This window comes from Neltuma alba, unplaced genomic scaffold, assembly GCF_004799145.2.
Source record: "Neltuma alba isolate B1F8T4 unplaced genomic scaffold, ASM479914v2 tig00013343_pilon, whole genome shotgun sequence".
Taxonomy (NCBI): Eukaryota; Viridiplantae; Streptophyta; class Magnoliopsida; order Fabales; family Fabaceae; genus Neltuma; species Neltuma alba.
Window position 1 is genome coordinate 134,829 of NW_021637613.1, and position 18,411 is coordinate 153,239.

The 18,411-nt window shown below is 35.1% G+C and overlaps 2 protein-coding genes across 4 annotated transcripts; both read right to left on the reverse strand.

Annotated features, from left to right (window-relative positions):
• Positions 1-189: 189 nt before the first annotated feature.
• On the reverse strand, positions 190-9,143 carry LOC114736529 (aspartokinase 2, chloroplastic). Of its 3 annotated transcripts, XM_028924382.1 has the most exons (15): positions 9,133-9,143; positions 5,669-5,751; positions 4,986-5,523; positions 4,815-4,897; positions 4,621-4,661; positions 3,787-3,941; positions 3,483-3,632; positions 3,264-3,359; positions 2,903-3,019; positions 2,381-2,500; positions 2,193-2,285; positions 1,993-2,115; positions 1,589-1,705; positions 1,214-1,276; positions 190-913 (listed from the first exon to the last, which is right to left on the reverse strand). In XM_028924382.1, the coding sequence occupies exons 3-15, from the start codon at positions 5,373-5,375 to the stop codon at positions 767-769; spliced, it is 1,695 nt and encodes a 564-aa protein (XP_028780215.1). In that variant the 5' UTR covers positions 5,376-5,523; positions 5,669-5,751; positions 9,133-9,143; the 3' UTR covers positions 190-766. The 3 variants fall into 3 exon arrangements, with proteins under 3 accessions (XP_028780215.1, XP_028780214.1, XP_028780216.1); XM_028924381.1 differs by lacking the exon at positions 9,133-9,143 and having other exon boundaries at positions 5,669-5,794; XM_028924383.1 differs by lacking the exon at positions 9,133-9,143 and having other exon boundaries at positions 1,999-2,115; positions 5,669-5,793.
• A 5,129-nt stretch (positions 9,144-14,272) lies between these two features.
• On the reverse strand, positions 14,273-18,360 carry LOC114736530 (transcription factor ICE1). Its single transcript, XM_028924385.1, has 4 exons — positions 17,127-18,360; positions 16,462-16,686; positions 15,386-15,556; positions 14,273-14,831 (listed from the first exon to the last, which is right to left on the reverse strand). The coding sequence occupies exons 1-4, from the start codon at positions 18,246-18,248 to the stop codon at positions 14,748-14,750; spliced, it is 1,602 nt and encodes a 533-aa protein (XP_028780218.1). The 5' UTR covers positions 18,249-18,360; the 3' UTR covers positions 14,273-14,747.
• Between the last annotated feature and the right edge of the window lie 51 nt (positions 18,361-18,411).

The window sequence follows — 18,411 nt, forward strand, 5'->3', positions numbered from 1 at the left end:
CACTGTATTTATCAAATTAAGTTCTCAAGTGAAAATAAATGAAAGAATCTAAATCATCCTATGCACCATTCAATAATAGCCAGCATTAGCAAACTATCATATCAACACCCTACGAAAATTCCTTAATAATTAGTTAGTTAGCTAGCACTAAGGTTACATGATCTGTAGGAATTTTTGTCAGGAATAGAATTTCAACAAGGAATATTTCCAAGTATAATAATACTAACACCCATCACAGCCTGAATTTATGTAGATATCCAAAATTTGTAGAATAGCAATCAAACATGTATGTATCCCTATTGCCGAATACAACTCTTGGCTTGAAATCGACTCCGATTGGTTTATTCAATCACATCAAAACCTCGTTGTACTCATTCCACAAGGACCATGATCATCTCTGACCTAAAGGGAACTCTTGAGAAGTAGCTACAAGAACTTCCCGACATGGCTCACATGTTTATAATAGCCTATATTAACTTTTCTTCAAAACCAAAATTCTATTGGTTTAGAGCGAGCTATAGGTAATATGGCCTAAAATTCCCCTCCTTAAATACAATAAATAATGAAGGGCTACCGGCCAACCCCTTGAAGGCGACTACCAAAGACTACAACGGTCAAATCGCACAAAACAAGAACTTATATAGCCGATGACTTCCTACCAACCCACCTGCGTCTCAATCGTACAGAGGGGGGCGAGAACATGCTAAGTTAATATTGATAAGCTGAGAATGATGTATATTTCTACGAGGGGGCTCTCCAGCGCTGACTATGATGATGCAGGAACAGAACCATTTCCATATTTGTACTGTTTCTCCAAATCAGAGTCAGATTGTTGACTCTCAAAGAAAGCTGCGTGGAGAGCCCTGACACACTGCTCTGCTTCACTATCATTTACAACCAACGAGATATTAACCTGTCAAGAAATGAAACAGAATAATCAGAAGGGTAACATTAAAATGAAAATTTTAGATTATTGACTTTCCGACGAGTGCCCTAGTCTAGAAAGCTGATAGAATTAGAAGACACGGAAGTACAATGTAGGTGAGAAGGTCTCGTGCTAGCCCCATGAGAAAGTTACGAATGTTTGCACTCAGGAGCAGGGCTAGCCGAAGATACTTTATAGAGCCTAGTGTGCCGGGAAATGAAAAGGTCAATAACCACCTAATAGCAATCAACGTGGAAAATAAATAACGCGCAAGTGAATAAGGATTACCTTGGACGCGCCCTGAGAGATCATTTGAACAGTGACCCCAAGGGTTCGGAGAACAAGAAATGCCTGCAGCAACATGCAACATGTGATTATTAGTCAAAATAAAAGAGCCAGACAAGATTTACGATTTCTAGCACATTTCAATCAGCTTGAGCCAGGGGGCCAAAAAAAGCAATTTATGAATTTGTGGACTTTATTCCAAGATGCTGATATTGACAATGGGCCAAGGTCACAGATAGAGAACAGAAGAGGAGTAAGCGGCCCAGATAACGGTATGGTGCTAACCATGACAGAAGCAATTAAAACTGGATACAATAAAACAAAAACTTCAGCATAAATCAAGGATAGCATTCAGATAGAGAGAACACTAAACAGAACCTTCTCTAATATCAATGATGACCTCTGAACATTTCCAATGAGAGAAATGATAGATTTATTTTGTTGGAGATCTACCACAGCAATTTTCTTCAGTTCTTCAACAACGTGGTCAAGCTCCTGTCCAAAAAGAATGCGGGTGACAACCAGTCAGATTCATGCAATGGCTGGATTATATAAATTCAACACAAAATAGGATATGATTAACATGATCATTGATAGGACAAAAGGCGCAAATCATCAATATATATATATATATATATATAATCTATATAAAATTTCATTGTTCATGTACCATAAATTATAAGGCTGGCCTTAGACTCCACGCAACACATGAAACCCGCAATGGGTGCCCTCATGCAAATCAAATGTAAGAAACAAAAATTTGAAAGAGCATAACGTCTTACACTTGCCTGTTGAATTAGCTCTCTGCTCCATAGCTTTGATGGATCTAATGTCAAGGAAATGCTGACTTCACTCGTAGCTACAGCATCCACTGATATTTGTAAATCTTCAAAAATTGAAAAGACCTGCATATATAGCAAATTATGAAGACTTGAAGGAGATCGATTATTTGTACAAGCAACCCAGGCATTAGCTTTATCACCTTAGCAAGGAAGCCATACTGGCCAAGCATGCGGGTGCTAACAATATCCAACATAGTCACATTACCCTTCAAGACAATGCTAGTCAGTACTGCCTGCAAGTGAAAAGGGAAATTTTAAACATAGTCTAGTTTTCCAAGACAGGGTGTCATTTAATTATTATCCATACCAATAATGAATTGATACAAACCTTGCTCATATCTCTTGTCTTGGTGATGACAGTACCTGGAGCCTTTGGATTGTAAGAATTTTTAACCCTAACAGGAATATCACCTTCTCTAGCAGGTCTCATAGACTGTGGATGCAGGACCTGCAAAAGGAACTAATCAAATAAATGACCGATAATTACCTTTGACAATATAGTAAAATACATAAGGCTGAAGTCCTATCAACTGGTATCCTAAGAATCATGCCGCTGACTACAACATTATGAATGATCACTTTGATTTAACACATCAAGCATTGTCTCCCTGAAAAGAAAACATGATAATCTTGGGATGCGTACTGAGACTATCAGTATTGGAGACACATACAGTATGGATACTGCTGCCAATTTTGAGGTATGAATACTTCCCAAATAATATAACAATAAAGAAACGATGCAGTGAGGCAAACTTAAAAGCAACCGGGCAGGCAAACTAGAATCTTTAAATGCAAGGGAGATGCTGCACAGAATACGATCAGCAGAACTAGAAGACAAATACAACAATACCTGAGCACCAAAGTAAGCAAGTTCAGCAGCCTCGTCAAATGTCAAATATGGGACAGGTTTTGCTTGTGGGCATATATTTGGATCACAGGTTAAAACACCATCAACATCTTTCCATACCTGTTTAAGAGATTACCATCAATTTGTTTCCCTTTCTCCTACATTTAATCTTGAAAAAAGTAATGAAGTTATGTGATGAACTCTGCAGCACTCGATGTTAATGTTTCATACGTATACTGAATTCATTGAATGAATACCCAATGACAGAGCTAATCCCGATATCTAGCTTCTCATTCAACATATAAATAAAGTCTACTGACATGCTTCATTCTAGATATGCATAACTAGGTTTCTATATATTAACCTGGATTTCAGGCAACGCTAGTGCTTTACCAATTGTTGTAGCCGTCAAATCACTACCCCCTCGACCCAGTGTTGTTACAGCACATGATTTCTGGCCCTGGAAGAAGAAATAAAGGGAAAATATCAGTTTTCTAATTCACGAGTTTGTATTTCAGCAAAGCAAACATCCAGAGAGGAAAAAGCGAAAAGAAGAGTTTGAAAAGTAAGGCGTCAGTTAGACCTTTCCAAGGAAGCCTGTTACAATTGGTATAGCAGGGTCAGAAGCCCAATCTCCACATAATGTCTTGGCAATAGCCGGGTAAGTTTCTTCCAGAATATCCGCATTTGCAAAGTCATCAGTGGTAATAAAACCAATCTCAAATGCATCATACTGCCACGCATGAAATTAGCGATAAATCATAGGGAACAGTTACTACAGATAAAAACTGAACAATTTATTCCTAGCCAGACAAAATTTATTGATAATTCAAAAGTGAAGCTTTTTAGTTCAATATGACCTAGATGAGAAGACCAGAAGTACATACTTGGCGAGCCTTAACACCCATTTTATTAAGATACGCAGCAAAGATCCTACTGGACATGCATTCTCCAAATGAAACTAAATAGTCTTTAGTCCGCGGAGTCATCTCTTTCATCATAGCAATACCCTGCAGAAGTTGCTCCAGTTCTTCTAGATGATCTATATATATTTGCAGCCAGAAAACCAAGATCATCAAAGATGTGAGCATAAACAAATGAAAATTACTTGAACAGCCATGCAGGGAACTGAGCGGGGAGAAGATATATGGTAGAATTAGTTCAATTAATGAGTGAAACCACAATGGAAAAGTTGCAGCAATGATAATTTAAAAAAAAAAAAAAAAAAAAGCCTCTGGAGGCTGGAACCTTGTATCATTACTTCTAGAGGTAGAATGTTGAAAAAGTATATAATCCACATATGTCAATAATTGATCCATTCTTCAACAATTAAACATAAGCAATACTTTGATCTGGTCTCGTTTAAAGAAATAGAATTCTATTTTCTAACTTCATATAATGGGCTACTATGTCACTTGAGGGAATGCAAGACGAAACCAGCTCAAACCAAGTCTCCATCTTTGCCTGTGACAACAATCACAATTATGGAAAAAATTTTAATCTCACTCAAACAAGGACCAATTCCACAAACTACGTCAACGATGTAAAGCTATGAATGCATGAGAAATGAAAATACTGATGCAAGTCAAGCACATGCGTGCTAATCCTTAGACCCAAATAGCAGGGCAGCCAAGGTGAGTTCCTCATAAGGCCATGATACAAATGGATATTCCGTTTATCCAATTTAAACTGCAGATCTAATGTCGAGTAAGGTAACTCACTTGCAATAACAGATCTGTCCACTTTAAGCTCATCCACAGTCCTGGATGAGAGAGATGCACCCAATCAGAAGACATTAGTTAAGTAGGGTGTGATTTAAAACACACGCACGCACGTATTTCCACTTCAAATAGAAAAGAAAAATGAAAAAAATTGGGGGGGGGGGGTGGGTAAAAAAAAAAACCATTGCTCTTGCCTGAGATGCAGGTCTTTTATAAAGCTGAGTTCATCAATACATGACGCACGGGCAACACCACAGCTGACGGCTTTTTCTCCAGCCTAACAAATGATTTACATTTCCTCATACTTCTATTTACCAAAAGAAATTAGAAAGATTATTGACATGAAATAAACCAGAAAACAATACCGATAAAAGCTTGTTAGTCGTCTTTCCCATCGCAGAGAGTACAATTATAGGATTCTCTTCTGGAAAGCTTAGAATAAGGCTAGCAACCTCTTTCATCCTCTCTGCAGAAGCAACAGATGAGCCACCAAACTTCATGACGCTCGTGAAGTTTTTTTCCGTCTCAGAGAATTTCGGGTGTTCAGTCTCATCCTTCTCAAGTAAATCACTTTTAGCAGCTTTGCAGCTGACACTGAATGACACCCGGTCCCTTGATACTCCTCTTATACAACATAATCCAGAAACAGATGCGGCAAAACAAATTCGCCGCGATAACAGAGGCTGGCAATGCAAACTACGCGGAGCAATGGAGAAGGTGTTCTTAGCCCCACAGAGTTGCAGAGCACTCGCCATGCTTATTCAGTTAACGATTGTGAGGGGCTGAAGGGGAAAAAATGACTTATTCCAGTCAGTTATTTCGACAAATAACTCAAATGAGAAAGAATTCTCAGAGATCTGAATCAGTTATCAGTCAAGTTCATCAAGTGCCCCAGAGTTCTGTCTGCACGTCATTCAAACAAGGGCGATCGGTCACAACATTGCAGTGGGTTAAATATCAGTGGCAGAAACAAGAACAAAGTTTAAAAAAAAAAAAAAAAAGGACATTTCCAAGTATGTTCTCCGCATTTCGGCCAGAGACACGATACCTTGGACTCAGAAGATGGAAATGCACGAATCGGTTGTCCCAGCGAATATCGACAAACTGAATAAACGACGGGGTTTTGGCGCACTTTGGTGGGTTCAGAGAGGAGAGAGAAGCTGCGCAGTAGTTTCGACTATGACTGCGAGCTATAAAGCTCCACAAGGAAGGCGCCTCGGGCTTGCCCGGCGGCTCTGTTTTATTTTATTTTTTTTATTTTTTTGGCGGCTCTCTTCGCTTGAGTCCGCATGCATCTCCAAAACGAAACGAATTAAGGGGGAAAAATTCATTTTTGTTTGCTGAGTTCGCAATATAGTTCGCTTTTCGCCTCCCGGAAGTCCCTCGGGTTCCGTGCCGTCAAAAGTCGAAACAAAACAAGGCAAACCGAAAAAAGTAAAAACCCTTGGGTGCCTGCTGCCAGGATACTACATGGTTTCGAAATAGAAGCCCCCTGAAAGTATCAGGAAGAAGGCCCATTTGTACCTAACAACTGGTAATGAATCGAGTGGCCGAAAAACACAACTGGTAATGAATCATAATGTAAAAACGTAAAGAGGTGACCAATAAGAGTTGAGTCTAACAGAAAAAACTGGTCCCTCACAATATAGTGAATCAATATTTGAATTTCTGTTAGGAAAAGTGTCCACATTTAGTATTTGATATTACGTCGAATATGATTACTTCTAATGAGAAAATACCTATACTCTAGCAACAAAAAAACATAAAGAGGTTACATTACGATTACTATTTAAATTAAAAAAAGTAATATGACCTTATCAATAGAGTTTAAATTACGAGCATTCTTTAAATTAATACGAGAATATTTATATATCTTGTTGAATAGGGCAGAATAGACATTAATTATGCCATGATATTAAAATAAATTCTCATCTTTTGTTTTTTTACCCCAAAAATTTTTTGCCGATGTTTTCTATGAACAGAGAATTTAGATCCTAAAATTAGGCATAATTTATATCCACCCATTATACTACCTCATTCGATACTTAATATAAAAGTTAGTTTGATATTCAATTTAGTCCTAAATATAAGATATCAATTCACTATATCTCTAATATTTATTCATTTTATTTTCAGATAGTCCTTATAATAGTTACACATATTAAATATTTTATCAAATGGCATTTCTAGCTAATACACATGATTAATAAGAGTATTTTTAAGAAGACATCACATATTTATTACAGATAATTAACTTAGTTAATTATTTTAATTTACTATGATTAGTCAATCAGCTTTTATATTAAGTATAAGAAGTGGTGTAATATAAAATCACACCACATAAACCAATCAAATAAATAAATCGAAGAATACTTGTCACGCTCTCTATTGAACCGGTGTGAATCGACCAATTCAAAAATGAGCTTTTCAATTTACTAGTTTTGTTGATAAATATTAAAAAACGATAAAAAAAAAAAAAAAAAGAATAAGAAGAAGAAGAAGAAAAAGAAGTTGAAGTTGAGAAAGCGAGCCGACAAAAAAGATTGACGAAAGACTAGGAATAATCAGAGATTAAAAAATAATAATAATAAGCAAGGACAGAATTCAGAAGAATGAAAAAAAAAAAAAAGAACATCAGAGGATGAAGATGAAGCAATCAGAGAAGAACACTTTTTTTTTAAAATAAAAAACCCATTTGTTTTAACGTGAATCCAAACAATACCTCACATTTTAATAAGCCACCAACTCACGTTTGATATTTTTTCAAGACACATTTTTTCCTCCAACAGTGTTCCAAACACGCTCCTAGATAAGGAATGCTCGCAAAAGGCCAATGAGAAGCTTAAACAAAATTCAACCAGGATCATGAATTAATTTTTATTAATATTCTATGACAATTTCCTAAAGAAATTTCTGTTATCTTTTAAAATGTGTTTATATTTATTTTATCCCTTTATACTTAAATTTTCTAAATGTATTGTTGCGTTATTTATATTTTCATCTAAGATGTCTGAATCAGCGTCGGGAAGCACCCATTTCCTCATATTGCATGCTTACGTCGCGGCCAAACCCATTACACGCGGGCTCATGAGCACTGTTTTTTTTTTTTTTTCCGTTTTCATTTTTCAAAACATTTCAAATACTACCTCCTCCGATCCTAATTATAAGAACTGGTTGACTAATTTAAAAAAATTTAAAAAAAAGTTAAGTTAGTTATTTGTAATAAATAGATATTGTCTTTCTTAAAATATCATTGCTAATCAAGTATATTAGCTAAAACTACTATTGTTAGAAGTATTATCTTGAAAAAATCCATAAATATGAGAGACAAAGTGGATTGAAATCTTATATTTATGACCAAAATAAAAGTCAAATAATGTCTTATATTAAGAATCGGAGGTAGTATAAATTATTAGAATTTATTGATTTCGAGGTATGAAATTGCCTAAAATATAAATTAAGACGTGGAATAAAATCGAAACACACAAACAAATAACAAAAAAATAAACAAGACATAATAAATCACAATATACCGAAAAAAATTAATAAAATCTGGTGTATAATATATAAAAAAATCCAATAATAAATATAATCTCTCAGAATGGAAAAAAAAAAGGGTAAAAGACCAGATCTGGAATAAAATATGATAAATACTACATCCTTTTTTTAATCTGAGATAGAATTTGTAATGCAAATTAATTGGGAACTAAATCTTATATTAAGAAAAAGAATCTTTCATACTCCCTTAGAGAGTAGCATGGACTACGGATTAACACTTAGCACCACTTTCACTGGCAGCTGGTTTTTTTTTTTTTTTTGTGATACTAAAAGCATCTTCTTCATCACTAGTGGTTAATTAATAATCACACGTTGCGTCGACGAGTTTTCACTCACAGAGTCACAAAGGCAACGTGAAACAAGCACCGTGATCATAAGACGACAGATTTTATGCCTTTTTTTTCTTTTCTTTTTTTAGTTCCCTTAAAAGATATCTGCAATCAAAACTGCTTTCCATATTCAGCTAAGTTGACGATAATATTTTCTTAAAAATAAATCTAAATTTCTTTTAAGAATATAAAACTAATCTTTATTTTTAAGTGATCGATCTTAAAACCCTTGCTTTTAAGATACTCCTTTGATCCATAATATATGTTAGTTATGAAAAAATTATGATCCAAAATTTAAGTTGTTATCGGGATAATTAGTGTGATTTTTTCACTTTCATTCACATTCAATATAGGAGACAGATGAGAGACAGTTAAATCCTTATTATAAATTTTAAATAACTAATTCACAGATAACGAAAAATTAATTAAAATAATTTAAAAGTAATGAATGAGTTAGAAATATATTTTTGTTTTTAAATATGTCCCTATAACAAATAAAAAAAAATAGAGAAATGTGATAAGAGATCATGACAAAAGGAGAAAATAAATAATTAATAGTAAAATTATAAAAAGTGCATTAAATGTTAAGATAAATACCAAATTGAAATTTATAAAAATAAATCACACTTCTCTCTCAATTTAAGGATGTGTTTGGGATCACGTTTGGACTCCAAATATACATCCCAACCAGAGAAGCAAAAGACAGGTTCAAGAATGATGTTTGGGTTCACGTTGAGATGTATCTGATTTCTGCTTATGAATGCACTTATGCAATAAACTCAATTGAGGCTGCTTTTTGTTTTTCCGTGGAAGGAGCGTCGGAGGAATACTGTTGAATATATACACACACATACGAGAAAGGGTGGAAAAAGATCAGCAAAGAACCATCTGGTCACATTCTACGTCAACTGTTGCTGATATTTTAATACATTTGTATGGTTTCTAATTTATATGTATATTTATCCATTATACTCCTCCGGTCCTTAATATAAGACCCATTTAACTAATTTGATTAGATTAAGGAAGTTAGGTAAGTTAGTTAATTATAAGAAAAGTGACATATTTTTCCTAAAATACCATTATCATCTTTCTTAATACCCCTCTCCCTCTTCTATTTGATTATGGTTGAGGGAGTATCCATAAGGGTAATTTAGAGAAAATTGATAAACATGAGAAATGGGTCTTACATTTAGGACCAAAACCAACTCAAGAATTGGGTCATATATTAAGGACCGGAGGAGTATATATTTAATTAAATATTTTATTTTTTTTAATTTTCTTCTAATGATAAATTAAAATTTTTAATTATTAATATTTTTATTTACAATACTTCTTTTAAGATGGTCATATTATATATAATTTTTTTAATAATAAATTAAATTTTTTTATTTTTAATAATTTTATTTTTATTACTTCTTTTACAGTGGTCACATTATATATATATATATATATAATATTATATATGTATTATTTAATAAAATTTATATCCTTTTAAATCATTTTACATCCAAATTTATTTTTATATTTATCATCCAAACATATTTTAACTTCTTAAACTGATTTTTTTTACAAAACCCAATCCAAATATAAATCACATCACATTATCTGACTTTTATTCAATATGACTTCTATAAAATTCAGATTGAAAAAAAGTTACTTCTACCACTACTAATCCAAACACACCCTGAAACTCATAAATAGGATAGGAGGGAGTGACATTAAAAGCAACTTTATTATTTTTAATGATGAAATGGAAAAACTCTATCACTTTAAAATAAATTTAATGACTAAATTTTTAACTGACACGTGAGAAAAGTTAATCCTTGCCTTATAAGCTAAAATATATACTTGGTCCTTTAACTTTGTGGTCTCAATTTGATCTCTTAATTTTAAAAAGTATATTTTTAGTCCTTTAATCCTAAATTTTGTTTAAGAAATGATGATATTGAGATCTTAAACGTTGATAAAATATTCTCAAATATTAACATATTAAATTTAATTTTTAAAATGTCCATGATTGTTATAAAAAATATCATTGAAGCCTAATAATTTTAAGATTAAAGGACTAAATGTATGCTTTTTAAAATTAAAGGACCAAATTAAAATCTTGTATAAAATTAAAGAACCACGTGTATATTTTAATCTATCTGTATAAAATTAAAAGACTATATGTATATTTTAGTTTATTTTATGTTATAAACTCACGTATATTTCTCCGTGGATATGACTGACGATTGATTATTGATCCAATTTTGCGTCGACGAGTTTTTTTTTTTTTTCAGTTGCAATGGGGACCACCGGACCAGGATAGCAAATGAAAAAAATTGAAAAGACGCATGCAGGCCCAACGACAACCATAATTGTAAAACGACAATGCAGGGGGTCCTGATCTTGTGGTTCACATTTCAGCTAGCCAATAGAGAGGACCCAAACTACCATAATTTCGCCGTTCAGATTTTGCGGTTGACGTGTCAGCTACTCGGATCCGGCCTATAGCACGCCTTTAACTTGTGAAATGCAGTTAAAAGGTAGTTAATAATGTTACTCCCCCAACACCCCCCCCCCCAAAAAAAAACACAAAAAAATGTATACACTTTTTTCAAATCTACCTTTATTCAATTTTATTTAATGCCTGAAAAAAAAAACAAATCAAGGGAGATTGAAAAAAACCGCATAAATATACAAGTAACCCCTTTTTTTTTTAACCTCTTTTTAGTTCCCCTCAAACACAATCTACTTGGTATTAGAGTAATATTACAATGTTATCAATCCAGTTCTAATCTATCAGTTCATCGTTCTCAGATTATTTTAAATGAATTAAGGCGAGCACAAAAATATTTATTTTCAAGTTCTTGATTAAGTTTAGATGGATACAAGTATCTTTTTATGAGTGTCAATTTTATACTATCAGATACTAAGTGTAAGCACTGATTTCAATAAAAATGAAAACTTGATCTTTAATTCGTCATAATACGAGAAACTAGTTCTTTTTGTAGTGTGATGGAATTGGTCACTATGAACAATTATTTTAAAATATTCCAATTGATAATTTTTTTTATTGTCCAGTTATATTAATGCGCGTTACGTCAGTAATTCAAATTATTAATTATTAACCTTACGTGTGGATAGATGGATTTGTTTTCAATGATGAGAAAGGCATATTTATTTTTGGTTTAGAAAAGACAGAAAGAAAAGAATGGAACGAAAATCAAACGCCACAAAAATGATAGGACATGGACAAGTGCTTGTTAGGATCCAGAAGAGCCAACGTCCATGAGCATTGTAGGGGGCTGTGAGAATGGCGGGCATCACTAAATAAGTAACCAATAATTAAAGTGGCTATGTCAGTCACTCAACCCTATTGGTGCTTTCGTCGTCACGTATCACAAATGGTCCAATGTTCAAGTGGTGTGATGATTAGTAATAGTAAGAGCAAATGGAGAGGAAAGAAGATAAGATTCATCGCTCATGGTGACCAGTCGGAATAGAATGTTCTTTCCCCTTTATTAGCGTCCCTGCTTTCTGCTTACACTTGGCCGTTGGCGTTGCCTGGTTTCGTTGTGTTGGTTGCTCGTTTGTTTTGAGCCTAGTTTGCTGGTAACATTTTAGGATCGTTTTGATGAACTGTCTTATCAATCAACGGATGAATATTTGGTTCCTCGTATCATGATATACTAAAATTTATATTTTTATTGAGAGATGTATCTATATTTGGTACTTGATATGAGGAAAAAAATTTTATTAACAAAATTTTTATTGGTTTATCTGGCCAGCATATTCGATTCGAGGGTTCAAAAGTAGGAAGTAATAGTTTTAATTGAATATACTTTAGAAATGTTATAATAAATTTTTCAAATTCATGTCATGGGGAAGATAATATTTTGTAAACAGAAGATATTTCTAAATACACTGCCTATTAGAGCTAGTTTAATTTTTAGTCTGATTTTAAATACAAAATCCCAATCCGTCTTATCTCTCATGTTTATTTATTTTTTCTAAGATAGTTTTTGTTGTAGTTGTACATGTTAAATATTTTATTAATAGTAGTTTCTGTTAATACATATGATTAATAAGAATATTTAAAAAATAACACATATTTATTGTAAATAACTAATTTAATTATTTTTTTAAATATATTTAAATTAGTTAATTAATTTTTATATTAGAAATCGGAAGTAATAATTCATTAAAAATTAGTAAAAAGTCGTTCGCCTCCACTCAAAAAGAAAGAGGCAGAAGTCACTCTCTAGCAGTCTCTAATCCCGTAGGGTTCATTTTGTTATCAGTTTCTGTCGCTTGCTATTTTCTTTAGAAAAATCAAACACATGGTACTACTATAATATTTTATCCGAACTCCTCTCGCTTGTCTTACCTCCTGCGGAAGTCACAATTCAATCTCTGTTTTAACTAAGGCGGCTCCTATGCATAGAAAATCTAAATATCATCTATATTATCAATAGTTTGCAATTTGTATAAAAAAAATAATTTGCAATCAACACAACGTTTCATGGATTTTGCATTTAAACTAATACATACTGACGCGTCATCTCTAATCAATTCAGTGATTACGATCAAGGAATGATGGTGAATTTGAGAATCCAAAGCTTTAGGATGTGTATTTGACTGGAAGGAGACAGAATAATGTACTCCTCCAATTCTAAATATAAGACTCATTTTGTAGTGTAAATTACACTATAAAATAGGTCATATATTTAGAACCGGATGAATAAGATTATGAACAGTTGCCGATTAGCTTATAATTGTGAATATGGGCCGATCTATGGGCTGGACCAATATTTTTCTTGTGGGCTAAGCAATCTTTCTCTTCCCCCAAATGAAAAAACCCAATACTAGAAGATCTTGTTTCATTTTTATTTTGGTTCTAAATATAAGACCCCAATCCACCTTGTTCCTATATTTATATATTTTTTCCCAAGGCAGTCCTTCTAACAATAGTAATTTTAGCCAATACATTTGATTGGCAAGGATATTTTAGAAAAGACAACACCTATTTATTACAAATAACTAACTTTTTTTCTTAACCTTCTCAAATTAACCAGCTAACTTTTATAATTAGAATGGAGATAGTAACCTGTATTGAGAAAAAGACCTTAATATCACGTTCTCACTTGCTAATGATAACTATTAATGACTACCGTCAGAACTATATATATTTATTGGAAGCAATAAACTCTTGAGAGGTAGGGTGAAATGGTGAATATAATTCCAACTCATCAAAAGGTGAGCTGATCCAACTTGACCCACTTTTTCAGTCCGTGGAGAGTCCATCGTTACGGGCTGGACTGGCCCAATTTCCCCCCGGGCTGGAAAGACGTAATTGTAGATTGTGAACTCAGAGTTAGGGCCTGGGGCTTTGCTGAGGTTGGATTGTTGGAACGATTAGTTTGATGAGTTGGGAGGCATCTATTTTTTGGTTCTTATGTTTGGCGCTGTGGTTACGATGTGCAGTTTTTTTTTTCCTCCTATGAATCAGACGAAGAGGATTTTTTTTGGGCTAAAGAAAAAGGAGAAATTTAGGCAGTCCAAGGCCTTACCCTTCTCGGCCCATCATAATCTCAGCTCGTGACCTAAATATCCGAGAGAAAACAAATCTTATTTCTTCCATCTTGAACGAGTGTTTGATAAATATTACAAGTAGATAAGAAATAAAATTCTACTTAAACATATAATAAATTTTTTAATCCCAAAATAATCAATATATGTGCAGCTGGACTGAAATAGGTAAATCAAGGATCCCTGGCGGATAAAAAGAAACTGAAGCCATCAGAATATCGACTTCAAGTATATTGAAAATTTCTAACTCGCTTGAGAGGAACCCAACATGAGTCATTCTGAAAAGGAGCATGCCATATACATTCGTGGTTTTTCTTTCTTTCTTCGTTTTGATTTTGGTCGTAAAATTATCAATCCCAAAATCAAATAGGCTATCAAGTAAAGCAAGTTAATCAGAAATAAGTAAGAACTTCTTATTCCATAGTTCAAGATAGCAACAGTAGTCTGCTTTGGTTGTCAAGTTGGTTGAGAAAAATACGAGGCCAGTCCTAAGCCCTAAAGATGTCGGCTAACTTAGTTGATCTTGACCTGAACATGCCTTTCCATGGCAATTGAAAGCAATCACATTTACAAACTAACTGCTCGAGGTACGGTTTCTTCTAATTACTGACTGCTAACTACAGTTAGTGCTTTTCTTGGTACTGTAGCATTTGTCAAGCACTTCACTCATATCATCCCATGGAAACCAGCTGAATCCAACAGTACTGCCTTGATTTGCTCAGGAACCACGTCTAGCCCTTCTCCGCATTGCTGCGAGGCAAGAAGAAAACACTATGAATCTGAAAAATCTTGAGATCTTTTCATCGGGCTAACTTTTCACAAGCGTAAAGAAAGAGGGAACCATAATTAGTTTTTCCAGTACTAAAACAAAGATCCCTCTGCTATAGCAACAGCCTAACAGGCACTTTAAAATCTGCTGATGAAAACTGTCAATGGTCTATATCAAGTCATTTTTCCTTCATCCAGCGCAGCTCATCGAACACTTCTTATCATTAATTTCTCTAGACACTATATTTCAGGATATAAGCCTTGATGTCAAATACAACTGACAAAGTCAAGCAGAAATCGGTTGTTCAAAAATTTAAATAGGCTAAAATTATCTACTGGAAGAATTTTGGTGTACTGCAGGAAGAAAGCAATTTTCAAACTTAGCTTTTACATTTGTCACGTGAATAGAAGTAGGAACCAAGCATCAACATCGGAGGAATAACTGATAATGTAAGTGGTTATGCACGAATTGAAATAAAAAGTAGGCATCATATATATGAAGTAACAAGAGAAACGTTACCGTTATGCCAACATACCTCAGCTCTGAACACATCTAAAGCAAAGCCATTGAAACAGCTGATAACGGCCTGCTGAACATCCAACCCAAGGTTGTCCAAAGCCCTCATGGTGGAAAGCAAAAGACCTGGTCTGCGGCCACAAAGCATATGGATGTTGACAGCCTTCCCTTCCCTTACTCTAACCTCCACCTATAAATTTCAGAAACACACTGATCAGGTCCAAAGCGATATTTGCAATGACCTTGCAAATAAACTTGCTAAAGGTAAATATACTTCAGATGTAAATAGTTGTCAGATAAATTTTTTGCACTTTGCACTAAAAAGCTTTGGGACCTAAACCATCACAAGATACCAAGCCATGCTGGTTTCTTATAACTTAATTTTAATCTCAAACATGATATATCAAGCAGAGACCACAAAAAAGGACATGTTGATGGCATCACTATTTATGTTGTGGTTTCGTTTTCATTCAAAGATAGTAAATTGAGATTTCATGGAAGTAAAACAACAGGACCGAAATTTATAACTGAATGTTTGAAAATGATAAAGAACTAAAACAAAATGAAAAAAGATCAACGTCAAAGCGAACTCAACTATGTCTATCACACATTCACATGTCAAATGCATGTCATAGCTTGGCCAAAAAGGATCCACAGGAACTATAAGCCAAATGCTATATGAAGTACATAGTTAATGTCATTGATACCTGTCTTAATTATGAAACAGATAATGTCATTGATACCTGTCTTAATTATGAAACAGATAATGTCATTGACATCTGTCTTAATTATGAAACAGATAAAACATGGTAAGCTGTTATGTCAATCCTATAATAAAATTGGTCAACAGGCCACATTCACAGAATATTCAGAGCATGCAATTCAATAATCTCGGCTATGCAACTTAAAAAGCAACAAGGATCACATGCATAAATTCAATATCCTAGACACTGGCCAATTTTGCACACACTATAAACTTTACACATTTATTAAGGCAATTTCAACTGTGACAGCCATTAACTTTGTCTGTAGGCAATAAACTACAATAATTTAACCCAAGATGAACAATTTTGCTTCAGAATGAGCAAAGATTACCTTTGCAGCTTGGTTTTTAGGGCTTGACAAGGAGCTAGGGCAAAGCTCTTCCTTGACCCGACAGGGAAGTGTTGGTGGAGTGGGCGTCAAAGGGTGAAAGCTTGTAGAAGGTGGTGGCAATGAGCCAGGTGGAGTTGACTCCAGCTCGTTATGAAGATCGTTAATCCGCTGCAGCAGCTCCTTCAGGTAGTCAATCGCGTCCCCAAGTATCGAAGCCCTATCCATCTGTAAGCAAATAAAAGAAGATTAGTACATAGTGAGTGAGGTGTTTATATTAAGAACCTAGCCGATGACTATAGCCACAACAACATAAATTAAATTTCAGAGTCTTAAGACTTGTCATGAGCATAACATATCAAGTTCCTCAAACACGAGAGATGGTATATCATTTCTCATTATAGGATCTACCATTGGAACAAACTAACTTACGTCAACTTTCTACCAAAAAAAGGACGCAGGAGTTGTACTCCAATGTTAAACAATTAAACGCATAGTTCTCCGCAGCCCTTAAAAATTAAAATCATTCAAGGCCTATAAAATGGCAAAGTTTACACCAAACGTTTTTTGTATACCCTTGGTAGTTTTTGATACAACCGGAAGGACGTATACCCTAGTAGTGATAATTGATAAGCCTAAGCAAAATGGTTCAAAACCAATACACATACCTTGCTAATCTTCGGCACAACTGACCTCAGCATGTACAACCTATCATTTAGTTTCTTTCTTCGCCGCCTCTCAGCCATCAGATTTTTCGCTGGTTGCCCCCTTTTCTTCCCCTTCTGGTCTCCACCAGTGACAGAACTATTGGCATTAGAATTGCTCGCCACATTATAAGCATTCTCACCCATCTTACCATTCTCATTAAGCTCATCAGAATCATAGTTCGGCCCTGATGCGTCGATGGAAGCTTCCTCGATTTCGCTGTCTTCGACTCCCTTTCTCTTCCTCTCCATGTTCTCCAACCTTGTAGAACAGTTTTCGAATCTCGACGCTGAAATATCCAAAGTTTCCAGTCTATCAGTTCCAAGGGAAGTATTGCGGAGTGCTGCTCGCTTCTGAAACAGAGTAGGTGCCGCACCCACCGGAGGGGAAACTTCAAGAGGTCGCAAAACCTTGGAACGATTCAACAACAGAGCACCCGGATTATCAAACCCTCCGAAACCTGCCGGACAAAATCCGCCACCTAACGAGACGGCATTGTCAGCTGCTGGCAGCAGCCGAGTAGCTAGAAACTCAGAGTTTGAACTCAGTTCCAGGTTGCCCATCTGGGATTGAGTATTCAAGCCCGAGAAATCCGTCACAACAGGGGAATTCGAAGAATGAATTCCCCTGAGGGGACCAAGGAACCCACCGTCGGAGCTCAAATCGAAGCCACTGTCAAAAGGGTTGTCGCAAATGACATTGAGGAGGGAAGGGAAAGAAGTTTTGGGCTGTAACAAGTGCTGTGACTGAGATGGGTCAAGAGTAAATGATGGTGAGCAGGAAGACGACGAATCCACTGGCTGTACTAGAAAACTATCAGCCGGGTTTGAACAAAAGACGATATCAGTGGTTTCTTGGGGATTCGGGAGACCGAGGAGGTCTTGGTGAGCTAAATTGATAGCAGAGTTCATGTACCAGTCACCTTCGAGCATGGATTTGAAAGAGGTTAGAGGGCCACCCAACACAATGTCGTCGTCCTTGAGCTCACCGTCGTTGTTAGTTCTGGTCCAAGAGGCTTCTTCATGTTCAACTTTTCCTTCCATCCAAGGTACGACGTTAGTTATGGGTGGCATCTCTCCCTCCATTGCGTCAGAGCGCGAGACAGAGGAGAGCAGAAAGAGCGGGTGTGTTTCGACAAGTAAGGTGGTTAGAGATGAGGAGCATTTGTAGAAAGATGGAGGGGAAGGATGTTCGAGTTTGAGCGCTATGCGATGAAAATGAACGGCTGCTGTTTGCTTTACCAATATC